The 21,370-nt window shown below is 38.3% G+C and overlaps 1 protein-coding gene across 10 annotated transcripts in view; it reads left to right on the top strand.

Moving 5' to 3' along the window:
• Fmn1 (formin 1) overlaps nt 1–21,370 on the top strand; it is a 378,745-nt gene that overhangs the window by 116,276 nt on the left and 241,099 nt on the right. For 7 of the 10 annotated variants that reach the window (XM_033765033.1, XM_033765032.1, XM_033765036.1 and 4 more), the window contains one exon: nt 4,324–4,441. The exons of 1 other annotated variant lie outside the window; for it this stretch is intronic. In XM_033765033.1, coding sequence (XP_033620924.1) covers nt 4,324–4,441 — 118 coding nt within the window. Of the gene's footprint in view, nt 1–1,199; nt 2,932–4,323; nt 4,442–21,370 lie in introns of those variants that run through there. 2 more of the 10 variants (XM_033765038.1, XM_033765039.1) reach the window with 2 other exon arrangements.

The following is a 21,370-nucleotide window of genomic DNA, read 5'->3' as shown; positions in this document are numbered from 1 at the left end:
TTATTTTGCTGAAGAAATTGCTGTTTGTGTTTAACACTTTGTTGCATTCTTCTTGGAGCTTTGTTCCAAGACTGGTAGCAAAAACTAGTAAGCCAGTTGGAGTTCTTAATCCCACATAGTGCCGTTTTCATCCTAAGATGCCTGTGCACTGGTCTGGTTTTTAAAAACACTGGGACTTGGATGTGACAGGAAGCGATCCCCAAAAGGTAGCTAGGCAGCTAGAAATAGGAGTGCAATTTTTGTCCCCTGGCCTTAATTTGCCAGGTTCCCAGCATATAATCAGAGTGGTGGAAATTACATTGAGCTGATGTTTGGAGTTCTTTTGTTAGTTCCGTTTTTGTTTTAGGCAAAATGGGTCTGTTACAGAGACCTGGCTGATAGACATCTTTCAGGTGCTTTGCCCTTTAGGGAAATATGGATCCTTCAGGATCTTTGATGAATTTCTTTACCTGGCTGAGTGTTACATCCTGTGATGCCAGGTTTTACTTGGTTGGAAAACGAGAGGGGAGCTGGGAGCTCTCCTGCCACTAGGATTCCTAAGGAATTCAGGAAGTCACAGCTGCTAATCAGGAAGAAGCTTGATGTTGGCACAGGAGTGCAGAAGGCCAGGCCTGTTTATTCTGTCACCCTATACCTGGTGGACACTAGGCGTGGTGGGCATGCTTGCCTAAGTACCTGTTAGTGAACACTGTGACTGCCAGGGCCAAGCTAAAAAGGCAGGAACCTGAAACCAGTCCTGTTGGTTTTCCTTCTGATGTCTGAAGCTAAAATTTACATTCCAGATGAAACCTGCAGGAAAACGGAAGAAAGCATTAAAAAAAAAAAAGTCTAAGGGTAGCAAATTAATGACATTGAGAGTTCTGGGCATTTTGAGATGATCTCTTTTTTTTTTTTTTCTGTTTTGTTTCTTTGCTTAGGGCTTTGTAAGTGGCTGTTGATGTGGGCCACTGCTAGTTCTTTGGCTTGGACAGCCTGGGCCTCTGATCACAATCCAGGAGGGCTCACAGAAGGAAATGTTTCAGTCATTTTCTGCTGATTCACAAATCCCTTAGGCTGCCCAGTGGGTGGTTAAAGGCTGTCAGGATCAGCGTGCCAGCTCAGCACTTTCAGGAACCTTAACTTGCTCACCAATGAGGAAGTTGAATGCAACCAGGAGAAATGCAGGCACGGGGGTGGAGCTTCTCCTGAAGTCCTGGGCTGGGATTACTTACGGGCCAAGGACAGAAAGCCTTTTGTCCAGGGAAATAAATACGGAAGTCCCAGAAGAGCAGCCTCCCGTTTGTGTGTAGTAAGGTGCACAGCCTCTGTTACTTCTGGGTATAGAGCTTCACAGGCATTTTACAGTTGCCTGGGACACCCTGTCATCGGGCAAACCAGAAGGGAGGACACAGAGACCTGAAAGAAACCAACTGTGTTCTCTGAGCAGCTGAGGGACTGGCTCCCTCCTGCCTCCTGTTGTTCCCTGTCTTGTAAGTTAAGAGCAGATGGAGTGGATGAATTGAAAGTGCCTGGGAAAGTAACTCAAGTCAGAACTTCCACTGAGGACACAGCAGAGACATGGAGGAGGTTGGTAACGCTCTGAATGGCAGTGATGTGTTGGAGCCGGGAAAACCAGAAGCTGATCTCGAAATGGCTCAGTCGATCCTAAGTAAGTTTTCTATGAAATCCTTGTTTGGATTTACAAGTAAACTGGAATCTGTGAAGCCTGAAGAGGAAGACGCTGTGTTGAAAGCATTCCGAAGTTTAGGCGTGGCTCCCAGGCCACTACAAGGTGACCCCAGCAATGGTTTGGATCTTCAGGAGACAGAGACTCCAGTTCCATCTGGCTTTATAATTAATGGGGAGACTGCAAAGTTGGAGGTCGAATCAGAGGGAGGTCATGGGAAAGCAAAAGCAGGGACTTGCCTCCCTGCTGAGGAGCTTCCTCCACTTGCCACTCAGAGTGTGGGCAGAGACGATGTTATGTGGGTCCGTGGGACCCTGGTGCCCACTACCAGTGATTCCGACTCTGAGGATGGCGGCCAGGAACTGGAAGAGGGCGGCGGTACAAAGGCCCCGAAGTCTCGCAATGTTGTCTTATCGGAGCCATCTCCAGAGGCCAAAGAAAAATTAGAATATTCTAGGGAAATCATTGCTACTGGGGACGTGGATGATGCTGGGCTGTGTGCAGAAGATACTCAAAGGCCTCCATCTGGAAGTAGTGCCCTGGAGCCTGGAGATGGTAGTCTGCAGACGGAGCACAGCCCCAACCAAGGCCATGCAGGAGAAGAAGGGTCCCAAGACCCACCTGCAACAGCACCCCAGAATTTGAGTACTGGTGTCACTGAGAGCATGTCTTCTAAAAGGGAACTCCTTGGAGAGAAGTCATTCCAGCTTCCAGCTTTTTTCAGTGGGCTTCGTGTGTTGAAGAAGGGGGCAGCAGCAGAGTCAGGGGAAACTATCACTGAAATTAAACCAAAGGATGGAGACCTGGCTTTGCTTAAATTGACTCAGCCTGTTCAGAAATCTCTGGTGCAGGCAGGGTCACAGGCATTGAAAAGCAGCGAGAGAACAACTGATCTGAAGGCCACTCCCACTCTCCTGGAGCAGCTCTCTCAGCTGCTCAACATTGACATGCCCAAAACAGAACAGAAGGCAGCCGACCCTGAGTTGCCCAGGGGAGGAGAGATGGGCTGCAGCGCTGACCAGGAGGGCCAGGGCAGCTCCAGAGATGCCCAAACCCAGAGTGGTGAGGTCAAGCCGAAGCCCCCAGAAACTGCTCTAGAGGCCTTTAAAGCCTTATTCATCCGCCCCCCCAAAAAGGGGACCACAGCTGACACGTCTGAGCTGGAAGCTCTCAAGCGCAAGATGAGACATGAGAAGGAGTCACTAAGAGCTGTGTTCGAACGGTCCAAGTCCAGGCCAGCAGATGGTCCCTCTGATTCCAAAAGTGTATGTAGAATTGGGTTTTGCATTTTGTGACAAAATGAGATGCTAAGATTTTTCAAATTTACTGTTGAAATGAATCTCAGTTGCCTATAATTAATATTCTCCTTCAGGTCAAAAAATGAAATGAAATTGTTTTTAGAAGAAATATTGCATTGGACAGAAATGCTTTTCTTCCCCATACTTTTCTGGAAAATAATAAGAGGGATATATGTAAAGCTGTGTGTGTGGGAAGAGGAAGCGTTCACTGAGTTCAAACATCTGTAGTAAATGTACTTACAAAAACTTAGAACCATAGGGAAGTGAGGCAATACGGAAATATAGCCCAGATGTATAGGGATTTCCTCATTGCTTAATTATACTTCTTTGAAAACTGTGATTTCCTTTAAAAGTCTGCTACTTCGCAGAATACATGTTGGCAATGCCATTGAAATGTTCCATGTTGGTTTTAAGACTTCCCGATTGACTACTGAGAACTAAGTTTTAATTCCAACTCTGTCATTTACTGGCTCTGCGACCTTGGTAATCTCCAGTCATTCTCTTCATGTGCAAAGTGAAAAGAATAGCCTTTACTTTTACAGTTATCGTGAGGATTAAATTAAGTTAGTAGATGAGGAGTATTAAAGGAAGTTGTTATTTAAAGGCAGTTGAGTTAGATCATTTATAAAGACTGGGAAGCACCTGTCTAGTAGATGTTAAAAATTCTTAAGAACAATGAATATGATTTCTTGCTTAATTCAATTCACTGCATGTTTATACTCCCTCGCGCATACTCAATAATTTCAGTTAAAACATTAAAAATGAAAGTCTTCAAATATTATCTCAGGTGGTAGTTAGAAACTAAGCACTATATAGTATTCTTCTACTTGTAAAAATGAACTCCTGTAAAAAACTTGAATATGAAGGAAATATGATTAATTTTTTAATAGGAAAGAAAAAAATTGAAATTAGCAGTGTGGGATGCTTAGAGAAGTATGACTTGGCTTATTGCTAATGTTCCTGGGAAATTCAATATCAGTGTTATTACTATGAATAATCCTGCATTTGGTTGGAAAACATTAGTAAATCCTCTGCTAAGTGCACATGAACATAATAAATTTGTGTCTATATCTTTATCTTTAAGTTTACTTTTGCTTTTAAAAATAGTTTTATTTTAAAAGCAGTCTCATGAGTTATATAGTATTTATCCTTGAGCTTTTTGGTTTTTTGGTTTTTAATTTTTATTTACATTCTGGGAAAGGATGATAGCATAGCGAGATGGATCAGTTGTGCTGAATGATAATGTGCATGATAGCAATTAAAATTAATATTAGAATTAGTGTTAGTATGTTTGTTTTCATTAAGTAATGGACTGCAGCCACGTTTTAGTTTACTTACTCTCTGCTCACTTTTCAACAGCCTGACCAGAGCCCTACAGAGCAGGACGACAGGACACCTGGACGACTCCAAGCTGTCTGGCCACCCCCAAAGACAAAAGACACAGAAGAGAAAGTGGGACTGAAGTACACAGAAGCAGGTACTATGAAAGGAAGCCAGGCACCAAGAACTAATTTCTTCCTGCAGTGGCTTTCAGCTCTAGTCTAGGAGACTCTCAGATTTTGGGGTTTTGTTTCCTTATAAAATGTAATGCTGAAGGCCTCTTCTCTTTCTTCATTTTGCTTTTAATGTGAACCTCTTTGCGCACTTACTGCTAATGCATCTTTTAGAGATGAAAAGTGAATGCGGTGGAATGAATGAAAGGGGGCATAAGGGTCAAGTTGGGGAGCCTTTTGGGAATGAACAGAGCAGGTAGATTTACAAATTCCTCAGGAAGCAGGTGGTTGGTGCTCATATAATGTTTGTGTGAGCCGGCAGTGTTGCTAAAAGAGGCATAGTATGATTCTCTGGAGCTGTAATCTGACTTGTTGTTTGTCTCTGGGTAGTGCTTTTGAGATAAAGGAACCTTGTGCAGAGTGAATGTACAGATATCATATCAGTTACTGGTTCACTTTTGTTAGACAAAGCTTTATTTAATGCATGGCCAATTTTAAAGCAATCTAACTCTCTGGAAAACTTCCCAAGAACTTTACTTGAATCTATTTAAATGAAATGGGAATCTAGGTATTTTTACTCTTTATAGAAAGGATCATGCGAAATTAAAAAAAACCTGAAGAATTATAGAAGGATATAATTTCATTCTCTCCCCCTCCCGCCCCGTGTGTGTGTGTGTGTGTGTGTGTGTGTGTGTGTGTGTGTGTGTGTATCTGTACCTTGCTTTCATCCTGATATTTGGAGGTTACCTACTGAAAAAGTCCAGGTATGTTTGGTGTGGTCTGCTTTAATTTTATTATAAATATTAGAGGACCTTGAAATCAGAAGATGATGTTGCAGGTTTTCCTCTATACCTTTTTGGCTGCCTAAATTCTATACGGTCAAGGGAAAAAAATAATTTCCTCTGGCCCCTGCATTAAGTTTTTATTTAAGGAAACTGATATGGCCTAAAGATCGGTTGAAGTTTGTCAGCACAGCTGGACTTTTTGTTAAATACCATTGTCTTCTATTTCAGTCCTGATCAATATATAAAAAACTCTCTTGTAAAATAAGGATTATTTATAATCATTTGTCTGTCCTCGAGGCCCAGTGGACTTTGTCTTAAGCAGTTCCAAGCAGCTGGACATTTTTCCAAGCCCACTGAGTTCTCTAAAACTCATTTACTACTCTCCTAAATATTGTCTACATTTCCCATTTTCCTGATCTTCTATGAAAAAGGAGTTATATAAACTTCTGGACCATGTTGGACTATAACCATAATGGTTAATTACACTTTGTGACTTCCTCTGTGAATAGAATGTTTGTGTTTCTTTCTCCTATTTAATCTGTTTATTACCTGTTCATTTCTTGGGAATCTTCAGAGGGTGAAAGGAAGCCTTTCCTTTTGCCCTTCACTTTTGTTGGTTGTCTTAGGTAGGCATGTGTAGTAAGATGAGTCCATATGATTATAGAAAAACCCTTCTTAAGTGAATGAAAGTCGGGGTAGTGCCAGAGATTTCTTTGTAGTATCATTGAATTACTTTAATGGTTAAGAACATACTGGCAGTTGAATCTCAAGACCATTTCTAGTCTTTATGTATCCAGTTGCAAACTCATGACTTCCCCAAAACATTAACTGCTTCATATTTTTTTGCAGTGTTTGACTAATAGGACAAAATTATTATATCCTTAATTAAATATATACAAACATTTTAGTCTTTCTGCCCACCTTTGATTTTCCAAAGTTGAAGCATGCTTGTGATTACAACATGGAAACACCAGATTGTTTTTCTCATCATGTGGCAAGATCTGAGTGATTTAAACATAGTGAAGTTTGATTAAAAAAAAAAACACACAACAATCTCCAAGTTCTTATTTCTAGTCTACATTAGTGTTTTAGTTTGTGTCCACCAGTGTATTATGGCAGTCTCCCCCAAACAATGGGTATTTGTCAAATTCAAAAGATATTCTTTTGTCTTTGTTTTCAATCTTCTCCCATTTTTAGAAGTTCAGAGGGGGCGGGTCCTAATTCCCCTCAGCAGTGAGTTTTCCAGTCTGTTTTGGTTGATATGCTCTCAGAGTTGTTTATGGTCTTCAATGAGATGGGGAAGAGGGAGGAAGGAGGGTGCTAATGATGAGAGTGCTCTTTGGTGGGCTCTGAGAGTGCCACCGCACTGTGAGACAGAGGAGGCCAGCCTCGGTCTGGAGAAGGTGTCTAGCTCCCCAGCCAGCTCCCTAGGCTGATGTTACTGTAACATACCCACTGAGCTTCCTGCTGGGGCACCTTCTAGGTGCTCAGTAATCTGCGATATACTTTGGGAAGAAGGGTTTCCAGAGAATAATAATATATTCTATGCTTGTAGGAAATTGTTTTCTTACCCCATTAGTGAATATCAGCATATGGTTGCTTTGTCACTTATTGCTAATTTTGAGAAAGAACATTTTTCCTATGAATTTCTGAAAAACTGTTGCTCATTAAACTACATGTAGTCTTGTGGGTCTTTGGTTTATAACTGAACACATTTTGTGATGTGTCCACTGGCTCCCCTGACCTTAGGCAAACAAAATTCTGCAGGGAGCACAGAGAGAGAAATTAGATCCAAAATAAATCAAGATGTTTAAAATCTGTGTTTCTACATATCCAGGGTTCGTTTTTATTTTTAATTTTTATTAGCACATGTTTGCAGTACCGACTACATACAGTGTGGGGAGTCCATACATGGACATAACACATCTTATCTCCTTTTGCACACCCTTGCTTTGTCCTCCCTCCCACTTCTTCTACTTCTTGGTCCCCTTCCCAGTGTACTTTGTCTTTCCTAGAGTGTATTATTCATTAATTTAGTGAAATGAGAGATTAAGACTCTACTATTCATGTCATGATTTGTTGGAATTCTGTACAGTTGACATCCATGCTCAGTCTTGGCAGAAATGTGAAAGAGATGGTATATCTTACCTTGTGCTTGCTACCGTCCTTGTGCTGCCCTTGGCCACCCTGGACTTGCCATTGCTTTGATTTCCCTCATTCAGAACTTTTCACTCAGTACTCTTTTTCCTGGAGTCTTACAAGATCACCTGGTATTATAAATGTACTTTTGTTCAGGAAAAGAAAGAAGAGAGCCAATATAAGAAAAGCTGTCTCTTTAAACTATGGTTTCTAGAATCACCTAAACTGTATGAGGGTGACCAACCACGACCCTGCCCAGGTTAGTGCCCACTGCTAAGGCTGCTCTTTTCTGCCACTCCCAGAGTCAGTAGCATTCTCTGCAGCTGCAGATAATGTGACCCACCTCCATTGGTAGGTAGAGCCTTTGGCTCATGCTAGACTATCTGGTGACATTCTTATGATACTGTGCCCATCATCAAGGGTTTTCCTACTACCTGTCTGTGAGCTCTTGAGGCCTTGGTGATGTGCTGGTTGAGAGAGGCCCCAGCACCCTCTAGAGCTGTCACTCAGAGGACTGCCACAGGTATTGGGGTTAACCTCTACTGCTGGAGGTGACTTGGGGTCTCTGTTGTAACTCATATCATGTCTGAAGGACTCTGCTCAAATGAAACAGACTTGATCTTTCCATCCCACCCACCCTGCCAATCTCTTTGCTAAACATTCTTACATTGCTACCCACGTGTTTTTATCTTGTGTTTAGAGTGCCTCACAGCGATTCTGAATGAAAAGAACTCTTTTCCCACTGTTTTCCTAGAATGAGGCTGGGATAACTCAAGTGACAAACTTCATATTCTTCTGAAAACTCTTTCCTCTTTTCAGTATAGCACCTGAAATGCAGTTGTGGGATGGGATAGCCTTATTTGTTTAGGAGGGCTCTTTGCTTTTTATGAAGTGGTCTGCTCAGATCCTTAAGCAGTTAATTACTTAACTGTTAGTTCGTGCTATCTTTTCTATTCTCCATACCTGACAAGTCTCGATTCAGTAAACAGTGGACCTTCGACTTACAAACTCCAAGGCTGGTTATAACTGAAGTTGATTGTAAGTCAATACAGCTGAGATCTGGATGTTTACCTGGATGCATGCTATAGATAACAAGAGGCAGATGAATCATCCATTAACCTAATTAACCCAAGTTGTGTGTATGTCAGGGTGGCATTAACTTGAGAGTTTACTGAACTTGATTAGCAAATGTGCCCTGTATGTCTGTATGTGGTGAGATTCTGTAGGAGTTAGTAACTTGCCCAAAATATTTTTATACATTGACTAGAAAATGTAAGGATATTCTGGGTCATTGAAGTGTAAAAGGTAGCATAAGGCCAAATTTCTTTTCATCCCAACTTGAATGAAGAATTTTCTAAACCATATCAGATAACTTTTTTCCTATTTATTTAGTACATAAGTGCTTCACCCTTTTTTTCTCTTAGAGACTGTGGTTTACTGTGTTAGCCAGGGTACCATCAAGAATTAAGTGATACTCAATTAGATGGTTTGAGAATTTGCTAGAGACAGTGTACAAAGGTGTGTGCATTGTTCAGGAAAAAGTGCTAAGAGATGGATGTGCTAAGAGATGGATCCAGTATCCTAGGGATAGTAACATCAAGACCCTCATATCATTCCTCCACTTGAAGGGCAAGAGTAAGAGTGGCTGTTTTGAAAGTGAGATTTTCTGAGGGGCTGAATGATACAGACAGGCTGCCAGACAAGGGCTGTGACCTAATTTAGTAGAGGTGGGCAGGCAATCCATGGTGATGTGCCTGGGGGAAGAAATAGCCTCATCCTCTTCTCCCTGATTTCATGGCACCACTTTCATTGGCCAAACAAAAAGAGAAGCCAGGGGACTGGGAACTACTTGTTGCCACCCTTTAGGGCAGCCAACAGGGCCCATAATATGGTGCAAAACAGGGGATGGTAGATCTAGAGATGCAAATCAGTCCTTCCCTGCACAATTATGCTGCCTACCATTAGTGAGCAACTGGCCCCAGGGGACAGAAGTGTCTAAAGCCTGCACAGAAAAGCTGCACACATTTACCGGCCTTATACCTTACAGCATAGATTTCTAACACAAGGAAGGACACAGAGGGCCATTCCAGTGTTTGTCAGAGTGTGGGAGGGTTGTACTTTCTATTCCAATTAGTGTATAGAAAATTTTTTAACGACTATTGTTTTTGGCCTTGCATTCTGGATACTCACTTCGTCTTAATGTAGAAGATTTGTTTCCTGACCTTAGAATCGTCCACAAGTTTTTAAGTGTTCTTCATAGTAAATAAAAGTTAGAAGTATCTGGAAAAATTAGAAAGTGAAAGAAACGTTCTATGATTCTGTTTTAGAGAAACCATGACCAAAATTTTGAAACGTGGTTGGCCTTTTTGAATTTCACAGTAAGAAATTTAAAATTTTGGATAATATAAACTTCTTTTCTCTTTTGAAGACTTTAAGTGATTTTTATTAGTATTATCATGGTATTTATAAAACCATTTGAAGTTATAAATAATATGAATAGTATTGTAAATATCTTTGTTCATTAATGTTTTTATATTTAATAATTTAGATAAACTCATAACTATATAATTACGAAATATAAAAGCAAATAGCTTTTTGGAAAGGTTTTACTGCACATTAACAAACTGCCAAAATTGATTTTTCTTACTGCAGTCTTTATATAAAACTTAATACTTCTTGAAATTGTTAAAATATTTTCCATTGTCATTTACTTTTAATTTTACTTACTGTATTTTCTGATGTGTAAAAGTTTTAAATATTTCTACAGACAAATCTAGCTTCTGTTTATGTAGGATTTTATGGGATTTTAAAAGTTTGGCTTAAAACTTTTCCCTTATTCCATGATCGTCTACGTTTTCATATTTTTAACTAATTTCTTTCTATTCCTTGTCTTTTTCCTTCCCTCCATTTCATAACAAAAGTTTAATTTGTTGCCTGACCTGAGGCAGAGATCATACATAACTCCCTCTAAGCTGTAAATTATTTTGACAGCAGAATTTTGGAAAAAATTATACCCTCTCTGCACTAAGTTTAGGCCTATTTTGAGCTTCTATTTTCTTTGATATGTTTGTATATTATATGAATGTATCCATTACTGTAGTTCAGTTCATCTTCCATAGTTTTTAAAAAGTGTTTTTGGATTTTCTCATATTTCTTTAGGCCCTTCTGGAAAAGTAAGTATACTTGGCTGAGCTTCTAAAGGATCCTTTTGGAATTTTTAGTGGAATTGCATTCTTTATAAAGAAATGTGAGGTAGGGGTGTGAAAGAGAATGCTTAGTATTTCCACCTAGAAGCATACCGTGTAAAAGTGTTTATTCAGATGTTTTCATGGCTTTCAGTAAATTAAATGTATGAAATTTATTTATACATAAACATTTATATATGTATCTTGTATATTTTTTCTAAATATATTTAAGACATATTATTTTAAAATGCATGATATGAATTTGTCTCTTGAGATGGCTTTGTTTCCTCTTCCTAAAAATCAAATGAGTTCCTATAGAATCTAATGACTTAAGAATAGGGCTTCTTATAGATTTTCCTCCTAAGACCAAGTCTTGTCCAAGTGAGGGACACATTTAGACCAACTGACCTCAGTTTTACTGTGATTAGTGATCCTTAATGTTTGAAGACCCCTTTAAAAATCAAGCGATGATTGAAAGCTACAGAAGAAATCACTGAAGTTAATCTAGCGTGTATCTTGGACTCTTTATACCTACCCCACAGCCATTGGTGGATGCCTCAGGTTCAGACAAGAGACATCACTTCCAAAAGTCTAACCCAAATTGGGCTTCTTTTCCCATCCTTTTTTCTATTTTGTACTTTGAAGAATTTCTGAGAATGTCTTGTTATTGTGGAATGTGTATTTGTGGGTTTATGTGTGTGTTATGTGTCTCAAAATCCTGAGAGGAAATGAGGTTAATGCTTGAGGAATTAAACTGAAGCCATTTGGGGAACCATCAGTGACTTGATTGCCCATAGAAGGAGGAGGAAAAAGTATAAAGAAGAAAAGCACTTCTGAAATGAGCCGTGTACTTTGGTTTTTCTTCCACTGTAAATCTGAAAAAACTTTCTCTTTACTGTTGGCACCCCAGGGCTGGGCCGGGCTTGGGGTTGGCAGACATTCCATTCCACACTGCTGAGTGCGAGGACCATAGCTTTTGTGGAAAAGAGATATGTGTCTCAAAATCCTGAGAGGAAATGAGGCTAATGCTTGAGGAATTAAACTGAAGCCATTTGGGGAACCGTCAGTGACTTGATTGCCCATAGAAGGAGGAGGAAAAAGTATAAAGAAGAAAAGCACTTTTGAAATGAGCCGTGTACTTTGGTTTTTCTTCCACTGTAAATCTGAAAAATCTTTCTCTTTACTGTTGGCACCCCAGGGCTGGGCCGGGCTCGGGGTTGGCAGACATTCCATTCCACACTGCTGAGTGCGAGGACCATAGCTTTTGTGGAAAAGAGAATGCATTGCTGGATACTGTGGTTATTGTGAGCAAGCTAATAACACAGGTGGCATCTCCTTGAACATCTACTACCCAGAATCTTGGAGCAGCTCAGAAGTGTTCCAATTTAGAGTATTTTAGATCAAACAGTCTAAACTAAGTAATAATCTGCCCACTCACTGGTGTGTGCTTAATTTGAATTTTCTGTAAAGTGGTGGAGCTGCTTGTCACCATTTCTTATGAGTCATGCATCCTTGCTTCCCCAGCCAGAAAGAACTATAAATATCTTGGAATATTTTATTGGCCTTCTGTGGTTTGAGTTTTAATTTGTCCATTCATGGCTAATAGACTGTGTTAGTCATGAGTGGATATTCCTTTTTAAGTCATGTATCCAGGCGAATTAGCTTAAGGGTTCTCTTTCAAACCATCCAGGGCTTTTTTCTTTTTGTAATAAATTCTATAGGCCTTTGTGGCACATTGTTGTCAGTTGCATACAGTGAGTATGATAGCACAGAAATTGGGAGCTGTGAAGACTAAAGACCAGGAAAGCATTGCATTTTGTGGGTGTAGAGTGAGAAGTACCCTGGGAAACCAGAAGTAAAGCGGATATACTAAGCTTCCCTTTACTGTAGAACTGGGAGCTGTAAAGAGATTGACCATCCACCCACCAACATAAATGGGACCTTTGCAAAGAGATTCTTAAAATGTGGACCAGTGACTGCAGGCTTACCTGTTGTGTTCAAGGAATACTGGCAAAGTGGAGCCAATGCAAGAGATTGAAATGCAGACTCTCAAATTTTAGAATATTAAAGTTTGAAAACTATAAATATCTTAGGGATTATTTAGTTCATCTTATGCATTTTATTAATGACACGCAATGATGTTATGACTTGCTGAAAGATACACATAATTAATAAATGAGCTGAAATTATAATTTGGAATGACAACCCCAAGTGGGTGAGAGAGTGCTTTTTGTTTTTTTCCTGCCAGTATATTACTATTTAAAGGTTCAGTGAAGAAAATACATAGGTAAAAGCATTTAGGAATTGTGCTTGTTAAAATCATAGGACCTGAAGCGAGTCGGTCTGAGTAACAATGATGTATATAGGAGACCATGCTGCTGGACACATCTGCAGAAATTGATGTGATCATCTTATGCTGCTTTTAGCCTCAAAGAAAGGGGCTCATCATTATTTTTAACCAAATTTGAAGGAAGTACAAATGCATACAGTCTGTAGATTCTTGTAAAACTCAGTGAGGGTTATTCAGTGAACATTTGTTGAGCCACAGTTCGTGTGGTGAAGTACATAGTGTACTTTGTACTTTACTTTAGGAGATACAAGAATTGCTATTTTTGTTTCAGTGATTTTATTATACCTTGAAGAAAATAATATCAACACCTTTAATCTACTTTGAGGCCTCTTTTGGGGAGATGAGAATAAGGTTGATGTGCCCTATCCTGTACAAATTTTTATAAATACCTCGTTTCAGTGGTCATCTTCTCCCTAAAAGTTTTTTTTTAAAAAAAAGGCCCCATTTTTATTTTTTCCTGCAAATTGTTGTTTCTTGCCATCTACCAAGAGTTGTTTTTCTGGATCCTCCACTGAGCAGCCTCTCCCTGTTCTGATTCCAGCTTCTTCCATCACCAGTCCCTACCATGCCTTTTCATTTGTAATTTAATTCCTTCCTCTAGGTCTCCTTTCATCTACCCATAGGTATCACTTGCCCAGAAAAGGACACATTCTTCAGATTCCCTCTTCCTAGAAGGAAATTGGGAAACTAGCAATTTTTTTTCTTATTCTATAGAAAGAACAAATTACTTCATTTCTGAAAAATAACCAAAAGCATTCTTCAGATTCCCTCTTCCTAGAAGGAAATTGGGAAACTCTAGCAATTTTTTTTCTTATTCTATAGAAAGAACAAATTACTTCATTTCTGAAAAATAACCAAATTTAAGCTTTCAATTGTAAACTTCCAAGCATTTTCCCCCAAGATAGAGGGAAGCAGTGGAAGAAAGGATGAGAACATGAGTTGAGCTACGTAGAACCTGTCTTACCTCAGAGGACAAGGGAAGTTCTGAGGAAATCACTAAGTTTGATGTTACCTTTCCTGCAGTTCTCATGGGTTTGAGCATCGGCCGGACTTTGTTTGAAGCTTGGGTCTGTCACCATACTAGCTGTGTACTAGTACTAGCTGTACTGGCTGTGACCTGGACAACATATTTAACTCCTCAACATCTGTATCTTCATTTATAAGAAGGAATTTTTGTAGTCAATCATTGGGCACTCCCACATTTTAGCTGATTTGGACAGCAGTGTGGGTGGGACACTGGGAGATATAGCACTTGCCAGCGGCCTCTGAGGTGTTACAGTCTTAGGGTGGAGCCCTGAGGCCTGTGGAGTCTGACACTAACTCTGATCTAATGGTAATTATAAGACACCATGCTGATATCAGAGAATCGCTGACAATACTGGAGAATTGACTGGTGTCAAAAAGGCATCAGTAGTGAAGGATTGTTTTCCTTTTTGTGTATTCGTTGTAGTCCTCAATTCCATGAATGTGTATTTGGCAATATTTGGCCATACTGAGCCTGACATCTTGATCTAGTTCCTTATGAACATTTTCCATGTCACAGTCTTCACAATCATTTTATGGCTAAGTGCTGCTTATAAATTTTACAAACTGTTCTCAAGTATTTGGAGGAAACTTTGGTTGGGAAACTTGAGTCTTTAGACAGGTCCTCAGCCTAATTATTTATACTAATTATTCATAGTGTAGTCTTTGAAGTGGAAGGAAACTTCAAGAACTTTGATTTGGCTCTCTCCTTGTTCAGTTGAAGAAATGGATGTTTAGGAAGACTATCATCTCACTTCCTGATTAGTGGTAGAACTGGCACTAGAAATTAGGTCTCCTGAGTTACAGTCTAGTATGTTTTTTCTGTTTTCAAAGTAGCTCCCTTTTCTGTCAGCACAGATCTGATTCAACTTTGCATCAGATTGTTTCATTCTTCCTGATTAAAGAGGATATATCTAATTTTGAGAATATAAGGAAGTCTAAAACTTCAAAGTGAGATAACCGTAATCATTATACATAATCTAGGCAATGCTAATCTGTCGAGGAAAAGGCCATATATCTCTTTCTATCCATACCTCCTGGGCCTTCTGCCTTCTTGGAAGGGTTCCTGTGAAATATCTTTGTATACACATAGCTTTTCAGAAACTATTAATATGCTTTGAACATATACAGGTAGTGACTGACACATCAAATTATTTCTACATAGATGAGTCATGTAAAAATTTACAAGATTAGCTTCTTTCTATGATTTTAGAGACTTTTTCATGTTTGTTCACGCAGAATATCTCATCCTCTTAATGGTTGTGTAGAATTCAGCAAAGTAGTAAATAACTTAGCACCACTCTTTTATTACTTGCTGTATTTTAAAAACATTTCACTGTTGCCAACAGTGCTGTAATACAATTCTTGCTTGTCTGTTTTGGGTAAACCTGTGCGTATGTTGGTAGGATGGAAACAGATTTACTGTGTTAAAACTGTGAGTCCTGGGCTCACTTTAACCACTACCTGACGCTGTGCACTGTGGCCGCTCATAATACTGAAGCTATGAACACTTAGCCAAAACCACAATGCCTGTCCCTAGTACTTCACCAATATTTACTTCTTGTTCCAGTGAGTTGAAAGTTATATATTATACCTTTAAATTTATATTTCTCTGATAAAGCATAGTTGGACATCTTTTCACGCTTACTGGCTATTTAGATTTTGTCTTTTGTGACTTTGTTGGTGGTATTCTTTGCCCTTGTGTGAATTGGGTTACTATTCTTTTTTACTACTGATTTGAAGGGGCTTTTTATGTAATAAGAAGTCCTTTGAATGTTGTACATATTACAAGCTTAGTCTCAAATTTGTCATGTCTTTTCTCAAGGCACCTTTCATTAAGTAGAAGTTTTATGTAGTTAGGCCTTTTCCAGCTTTGTTGTAAGTTAGGGTTTTAAGCCAGCCTTTCCCAGTGTGTAGTTTAACAATGTGTAGATTTTAACTAATACATGTATGTGTTTATATTTTTATTGCATTGAGTGATTATTTTCATGTATAGAGTAGATAAGGATATTGTAAGGGTTGGCTGTAATGATTAGAGAGCTTGCACAATGAAATCTGATGTCATAGAATCAAATGTTAGGCCTCAAGCAGCTGCTTGCCACATGATTCTGGGCAAATTAGTAACTTATTGTACTTTGGCTTCCTTATTTGTCAAAAAGACACCAAAATGTAGTGTGTGTGTGTGTGTGTGTGTGTGTGTGTGTGTGTGTGTGTGTGTGTGTTTTCAGTGAAATAATGCAGTTCAGAGCTTACCACAGTGGTTGGTTCACTGTGAAAACAAAGCAGTATAAGCCACTATGTTAGTTAATTCCCTCTCAATGCTGAGATAAAATGTCTGACATCAAAGTTAAAGAGGGAAAGGTTTCTTCAGCTCAAAATTGTAGAGGTTTCAGTCCATAATCAGCCGGCACCAAGGCAGGGCGGCATGGCAGGCAGGCATCACAGAGGAGAAACAGCTCATGGCTGGCAGAACTTAGCAAAGCAACAAGAGATCAGACAAGCTTCTTTCTGTCCCTTATGTAATATCCAATCTACTGGGATGAGGGTGGTGCCAAACCAGTCAGTGGGCTGATGGAGTAGTCATCCACCCTTAATCGGAGCACTGAACATGAATCAGGGACACATTCTGGATTCAGCCACCTCTGCAAAGCCCCACCTCTGACTGCGTGAGGCTTCAGGAGAATATCTAGATGGAAGCCATGCCAGCCACTGTTGCTAGTTTTCCTTTCACAAAGAGAATCATTTGCTCCAACACCATTCAGTGAATACTTCATTCTTCTAAGGTGTCTCAGTTCTCATCTATAAATTTGTTTTGTATGTTGATGTCTTTCTAGACCCTTTATTAATTGTTGTTAACATATTTTTGAAATTCATCATATTGGTAAATTCAGGTACACAATATAATGAAATTCACTGTTGGAAATTTGTACCTTTACACAATCAACCTTGGTTCTTTTTTTTCCCTGATTCCCCTGCCCTCCCTTCAACTCCTCCCCTCAACTCCTCCCCCACCCTCCCTATCTATAAAGACTATGTTTCCATTTCCTCATATTAATTCCATTGCCTTCTTTCCTGTCCCCTACCCCTCCCATTTCCCCTTCCTCTTTGTCCCTTTTGTTCTTATTTCACATTATTTATTATGCCTTTTAGACCTTATGTTCACTTTCAGTTTCTCATACTAGAGAAACTATTTGGTATTCACATGTGTGTCCTATTTATATCACTTGAGTATTGCCTCAGTGTGCATCGACTTAGCTATAAATGCCTCTAATTTCTCATTTTTATGGCTGAGTAGTACTCCATTTCATTTAAAAAACCCTGCATTTTCTTTACCCAGTCTCCTGCTAATGGGCATTTGGGCTGCTTCCAAGTTTTAGCTATTAGATATTGCGCTGCTATGAACACGGGTGCACATATATCACCGTGGTGTGATTCTTTTAATTCTTTAGGGAAGATACTCAGCAGGGGAATAGCTGGGTCAAATGGGACCTCCAATCGTAGTTCTCTGAGGTATCTCCATACTGCTTTCCACAGTGGCTGCACCAATCTACACTTCTACCAGCAGTGGAGAAGGGTTCCTTTCTCCCCGCAGCCCTGCCAACATTTGTTATTGGTTGACTTTGTGATTATAGCCATTCTCTCTGTGGTAGGACTATGTGCCCATAGGTCAACTTAATTTTACCCTACATAATTATGAACATCCATTCTTGTATATGAACTTTAATTTTCTTAAGATCTATGAAATGATACCATTAATTTTTTGACTGAAATTATATTGGATTAACAGATCTACATTAGAGGGAACTTTATAATACTATGTTTTCCCATTTGGAAGCAAAATTTTTCTCTCTAGAAATTCAAGAGTTATTTTATGCTCTTTAGTAAACTGTACAGTTTTTTTAGAAATAGTTTTGCACGCTTAAATTTATTTCTGGATTTTTCCCAATAAATTTTTTTCTAGTTGGTGTTGATGGTATAGCAAAGCTATTGATTATCATTTTGTTTATTCTAAGTATATCCTTTTATGAGTTCTATTAATTTTTCAGTTGAGATCCTTCAATTTTTATAGATATACAAACCATTACAATTTGCATTTAATTTTTAGTGTGGTAAAATATACATAAAATTTAGCATCTTAACCATTTTAAGTATATATTTTAATTGTGTAAGTGTATTCATATCGTTGTGGAAGGCTTTTTAGAACTCTTTCATCTTTCAAAACTGAAATATGCTCCTTAACTCCCTCCCACTCCCTTCTCCCCTCAGATCCTGGCAATTACCCATCTACCTGCTGTTTCTATGAATCTGATCACTTCAGGCAGTTCATATAAGTGGAATCAGTTTTTTGTTTGTTTGTTTTAGTCATAGGCTTATTTCACTTTAGCCCTCAGAATTTGCCCATGATGTAGCATGGGACTGGATTTAACTTTTTTATCCACTCATCTATTGAATAAGTTTCTTTCAACTCCTGATGAATGTGAATAGTGCTGCTATGAATATGAATTTACAAGGATCTTATCACTGTCTTCCTCTCAGTTATACATAACCCAAAAGTGGTAATGACAAAGTATATGATAGCTCTATTTTTAACTTTTTTGAGAAGCCTCAATACTGTTTCCCATAGCAGTTGCACCATTTTGTTCATATTCTTGCCAATACTTCTTTTTTTATATAGTAGCAGTTCCAATAGATATGAAGTAATATTGTGGGTTTTTTTGGGGGAGGGATCAAACTCGGGTCCTTGTGCTTGTGAGGCATGCAGGCGGCACTACTGAGCTAAATCCCCAGCCCCTTGTGATTTTGATTTGTACTTTCGTAATGATTTAGTGATGTTAAGCATTTTTTAATGTGCTTCTTGGCCATGTGTATACTTTCTTTGAAATAATGTCTATTCAAGTCTTTTGCTCATTTTTGTTGCGTTTTATTTTATGAAAAAATAAAACATAATTTCATTGTCAAATAGGAGAATGTTATTACAATTTATTATACTGTGTATTATTATCTACAAAGTAAGTTCTTTAGAGTACAAGACATGAACCAAAGAGATTCCTATGAAAAAGAAAGATAATAGTGCAAATCTTTCTATTCAACAAACTAAAATTAGTAGTATAAATGAAACCAATTCGCATATACATTGAAATATTTTTAAAACAATGGAATGTGCAGCTTGGGAAAGTATTTGAACTTCTCTCCACTTCTATTTATCTCTCTTCTTTTTTGGTGTGTGTGTGTGTGTGTGTGTGTGTGTGTGTGTTTGTGTGTGTGTGTATTGCTTCTCATGTAAGAAAAACCATGTGATATTTAGGCTTTTGTGTCTGATTTCACTTGACATTGTGTTAACAAGTTGCATCCATTTACCTAAGCATAGTATGCCCTTATGTTTAAGTACCATATTTTCCTTACCCATTCATCTGCTCATGTATGTACATATGTGCTATTTCCAAGATGTAGCTATTATAAATTGTGCTGCTATAAACATAAGTATGCATGTGTCACTGAAATATGATGATTTTAATTCTTTTGGGGAAGATACCTAGAAGGGAAATAGCTGGATCAATGGAATTTCTATTTTTAGTTGTTTGTGGAGTCTCCCCACTGGTTTCCATAGTGGTTGTATTAGTCTACATTCCTGTCAACAATATAGTAGAGTTCCTTTTCCCCCACATCCTTGCGTTTGTTATTATTAGCTTTTTGATGATAGGCAGCCTTTTGGGGGTAAGATAGTATCTCAGTGTAACTTAGACTTGCTTTTCTCTAATATCCAATTATGATGAACATTTTTTATGTATTTATTAGCTATTTGTACTTCTGAGAAGCATCTGTTGATTTCAGTTGCCCATTTTTTCTTTGATTGAATCTTTTATTTGGAGGGTCTAAGTTTTTGAGTTCTTCATATATATTCTTTTTTAGAAAACAACTTTATTGAACTGAAGTTTACATACCACACAATTTACAAATTTAAAATGTAGTATTCAGAAGATTTCAGCACATTGCCAAAGTTGTACAACTACAGTGGACCCTTAACTTACAAACTTGATTAGTTCCTGAGAGCTGGTTGTAGCTAAGTTGATATAGCTGAGATCTGGATGTTTACCTGGATACATGCTATAGATAACAAGAGGCAGATTAATCTCTCATTAACCTAATTAATGTGAGTTGTTCATATGTGAGGCCGATTGTAACATGAGGGTCCACTGCATAACTGCAACCAAACTTGGGTCATTTGAGCTCTTTATATATTTTAGATGTTAGTCTTTTATCCATAGAATAACTGGAGAAATAATTTTTCCAATTGTATTAAGTTATCTATTCACTTGGTTGTTTCCTTTATTCTGAAGAAACTCTTTAATTTGACAGAATCTCATTTTTTGATTCTTGGTATTACTGTATTTCTTGTTCCGGTGGGGCTCTGTTCAGAAAGTCCTGGTCTATGCCTATTTCTTCAAGAATTGTATGTATTTATTTTCAGCAGATTGTTTCTGTTTTAACCTTTAGTTAGATCTTTGATTCATTTTTATTTTAGCTTAGTACACAGTGAGATGTATGGATCTAGACTCAATCTTCTGCATATGGATGGATACCTAATTTTCCCAGCACTATTTATGTATTTTTTTGGCTCCCTTTTTTGTAATGTAAATTCAGGTCTGGGATTGTGATACCACCTGCTTTGCTTTTCTTAGCCAGGATTGTTTTTGTTATTCTTGGTTTCTTCTAATTCCAGTGATTTTAGGATCACTTTCTGTAGCTACATGAGAAATTATTTTGATATTTTGATTGAGATTTCATTGAAAATCAGCATATATCAGTTTTGAAAGCGTAGTCATTTTGATTATGTTGATTCTGCCTACCTATAAACAGGGAATATTATTCCTTTTTCTCATGTCCTCCTTGATTTCCGTTTTCAGTCTGATGTAGTTTTCATTGTGGATGTCTTTCACTTCCTTAGTTTAATACCTAGGTACTTAATTTTTGTGACACTATTGTGAATGGTATCAATGGTGAATTTGGTTATCAATTCTAATAGTCTTTTGATGGAGCTTTTGGGGTCTTATAAATAAAGGATCATATCTGCAAATAATATTTTTACTTCATCCTTTCCTGTACATATCCCTTTGATTTGTTTTGCCTGATTGCTCTGGTTAATGTTTGAAGGACTGTGTTGAACAGGAATAGTGATAATGAAATCCTTGTCTTGTTTCTGATTTTAGAGGGAAAGCTTTCAGCTTTTCCCCATATAATATAATCTTGACAGTATGTTGGTCATAAATGGCTTTTATCATGTTGAGATAAATACCTTCTATACCTATTTTCTTAAGGGTTTTTATCATGAATAGGTGTTGAATTTTGTCAAGTCCTTCTCTGAATCTGAAATGATTATGTGACTTTTTGCCTTGCTTCTGTTTATGTGATGAATTAAATTTATTGATTTGA

Source organism: Fukomys damarensis, unplaced genomic scaffold, assembly GCF_012274545.1.
Source record: "Fukomys damarensis isolate Sample0158 unplaced genomic scaffold, DMR_v1.0_HiC HiC_scaffold_17, whole genome shotgun sequence".
Lineage (NCBI taxonomy): Eukaryota > Metazoa > Chordata > Mammalia > Rodentia > Bathyergidae > Fukomys > Fukomys damarensis.
The sequence above is the reverse complement of the archived record's forward strand: the minus strand, read 5'-3'. Positions and strand labels throughout refer to the sequence as shown.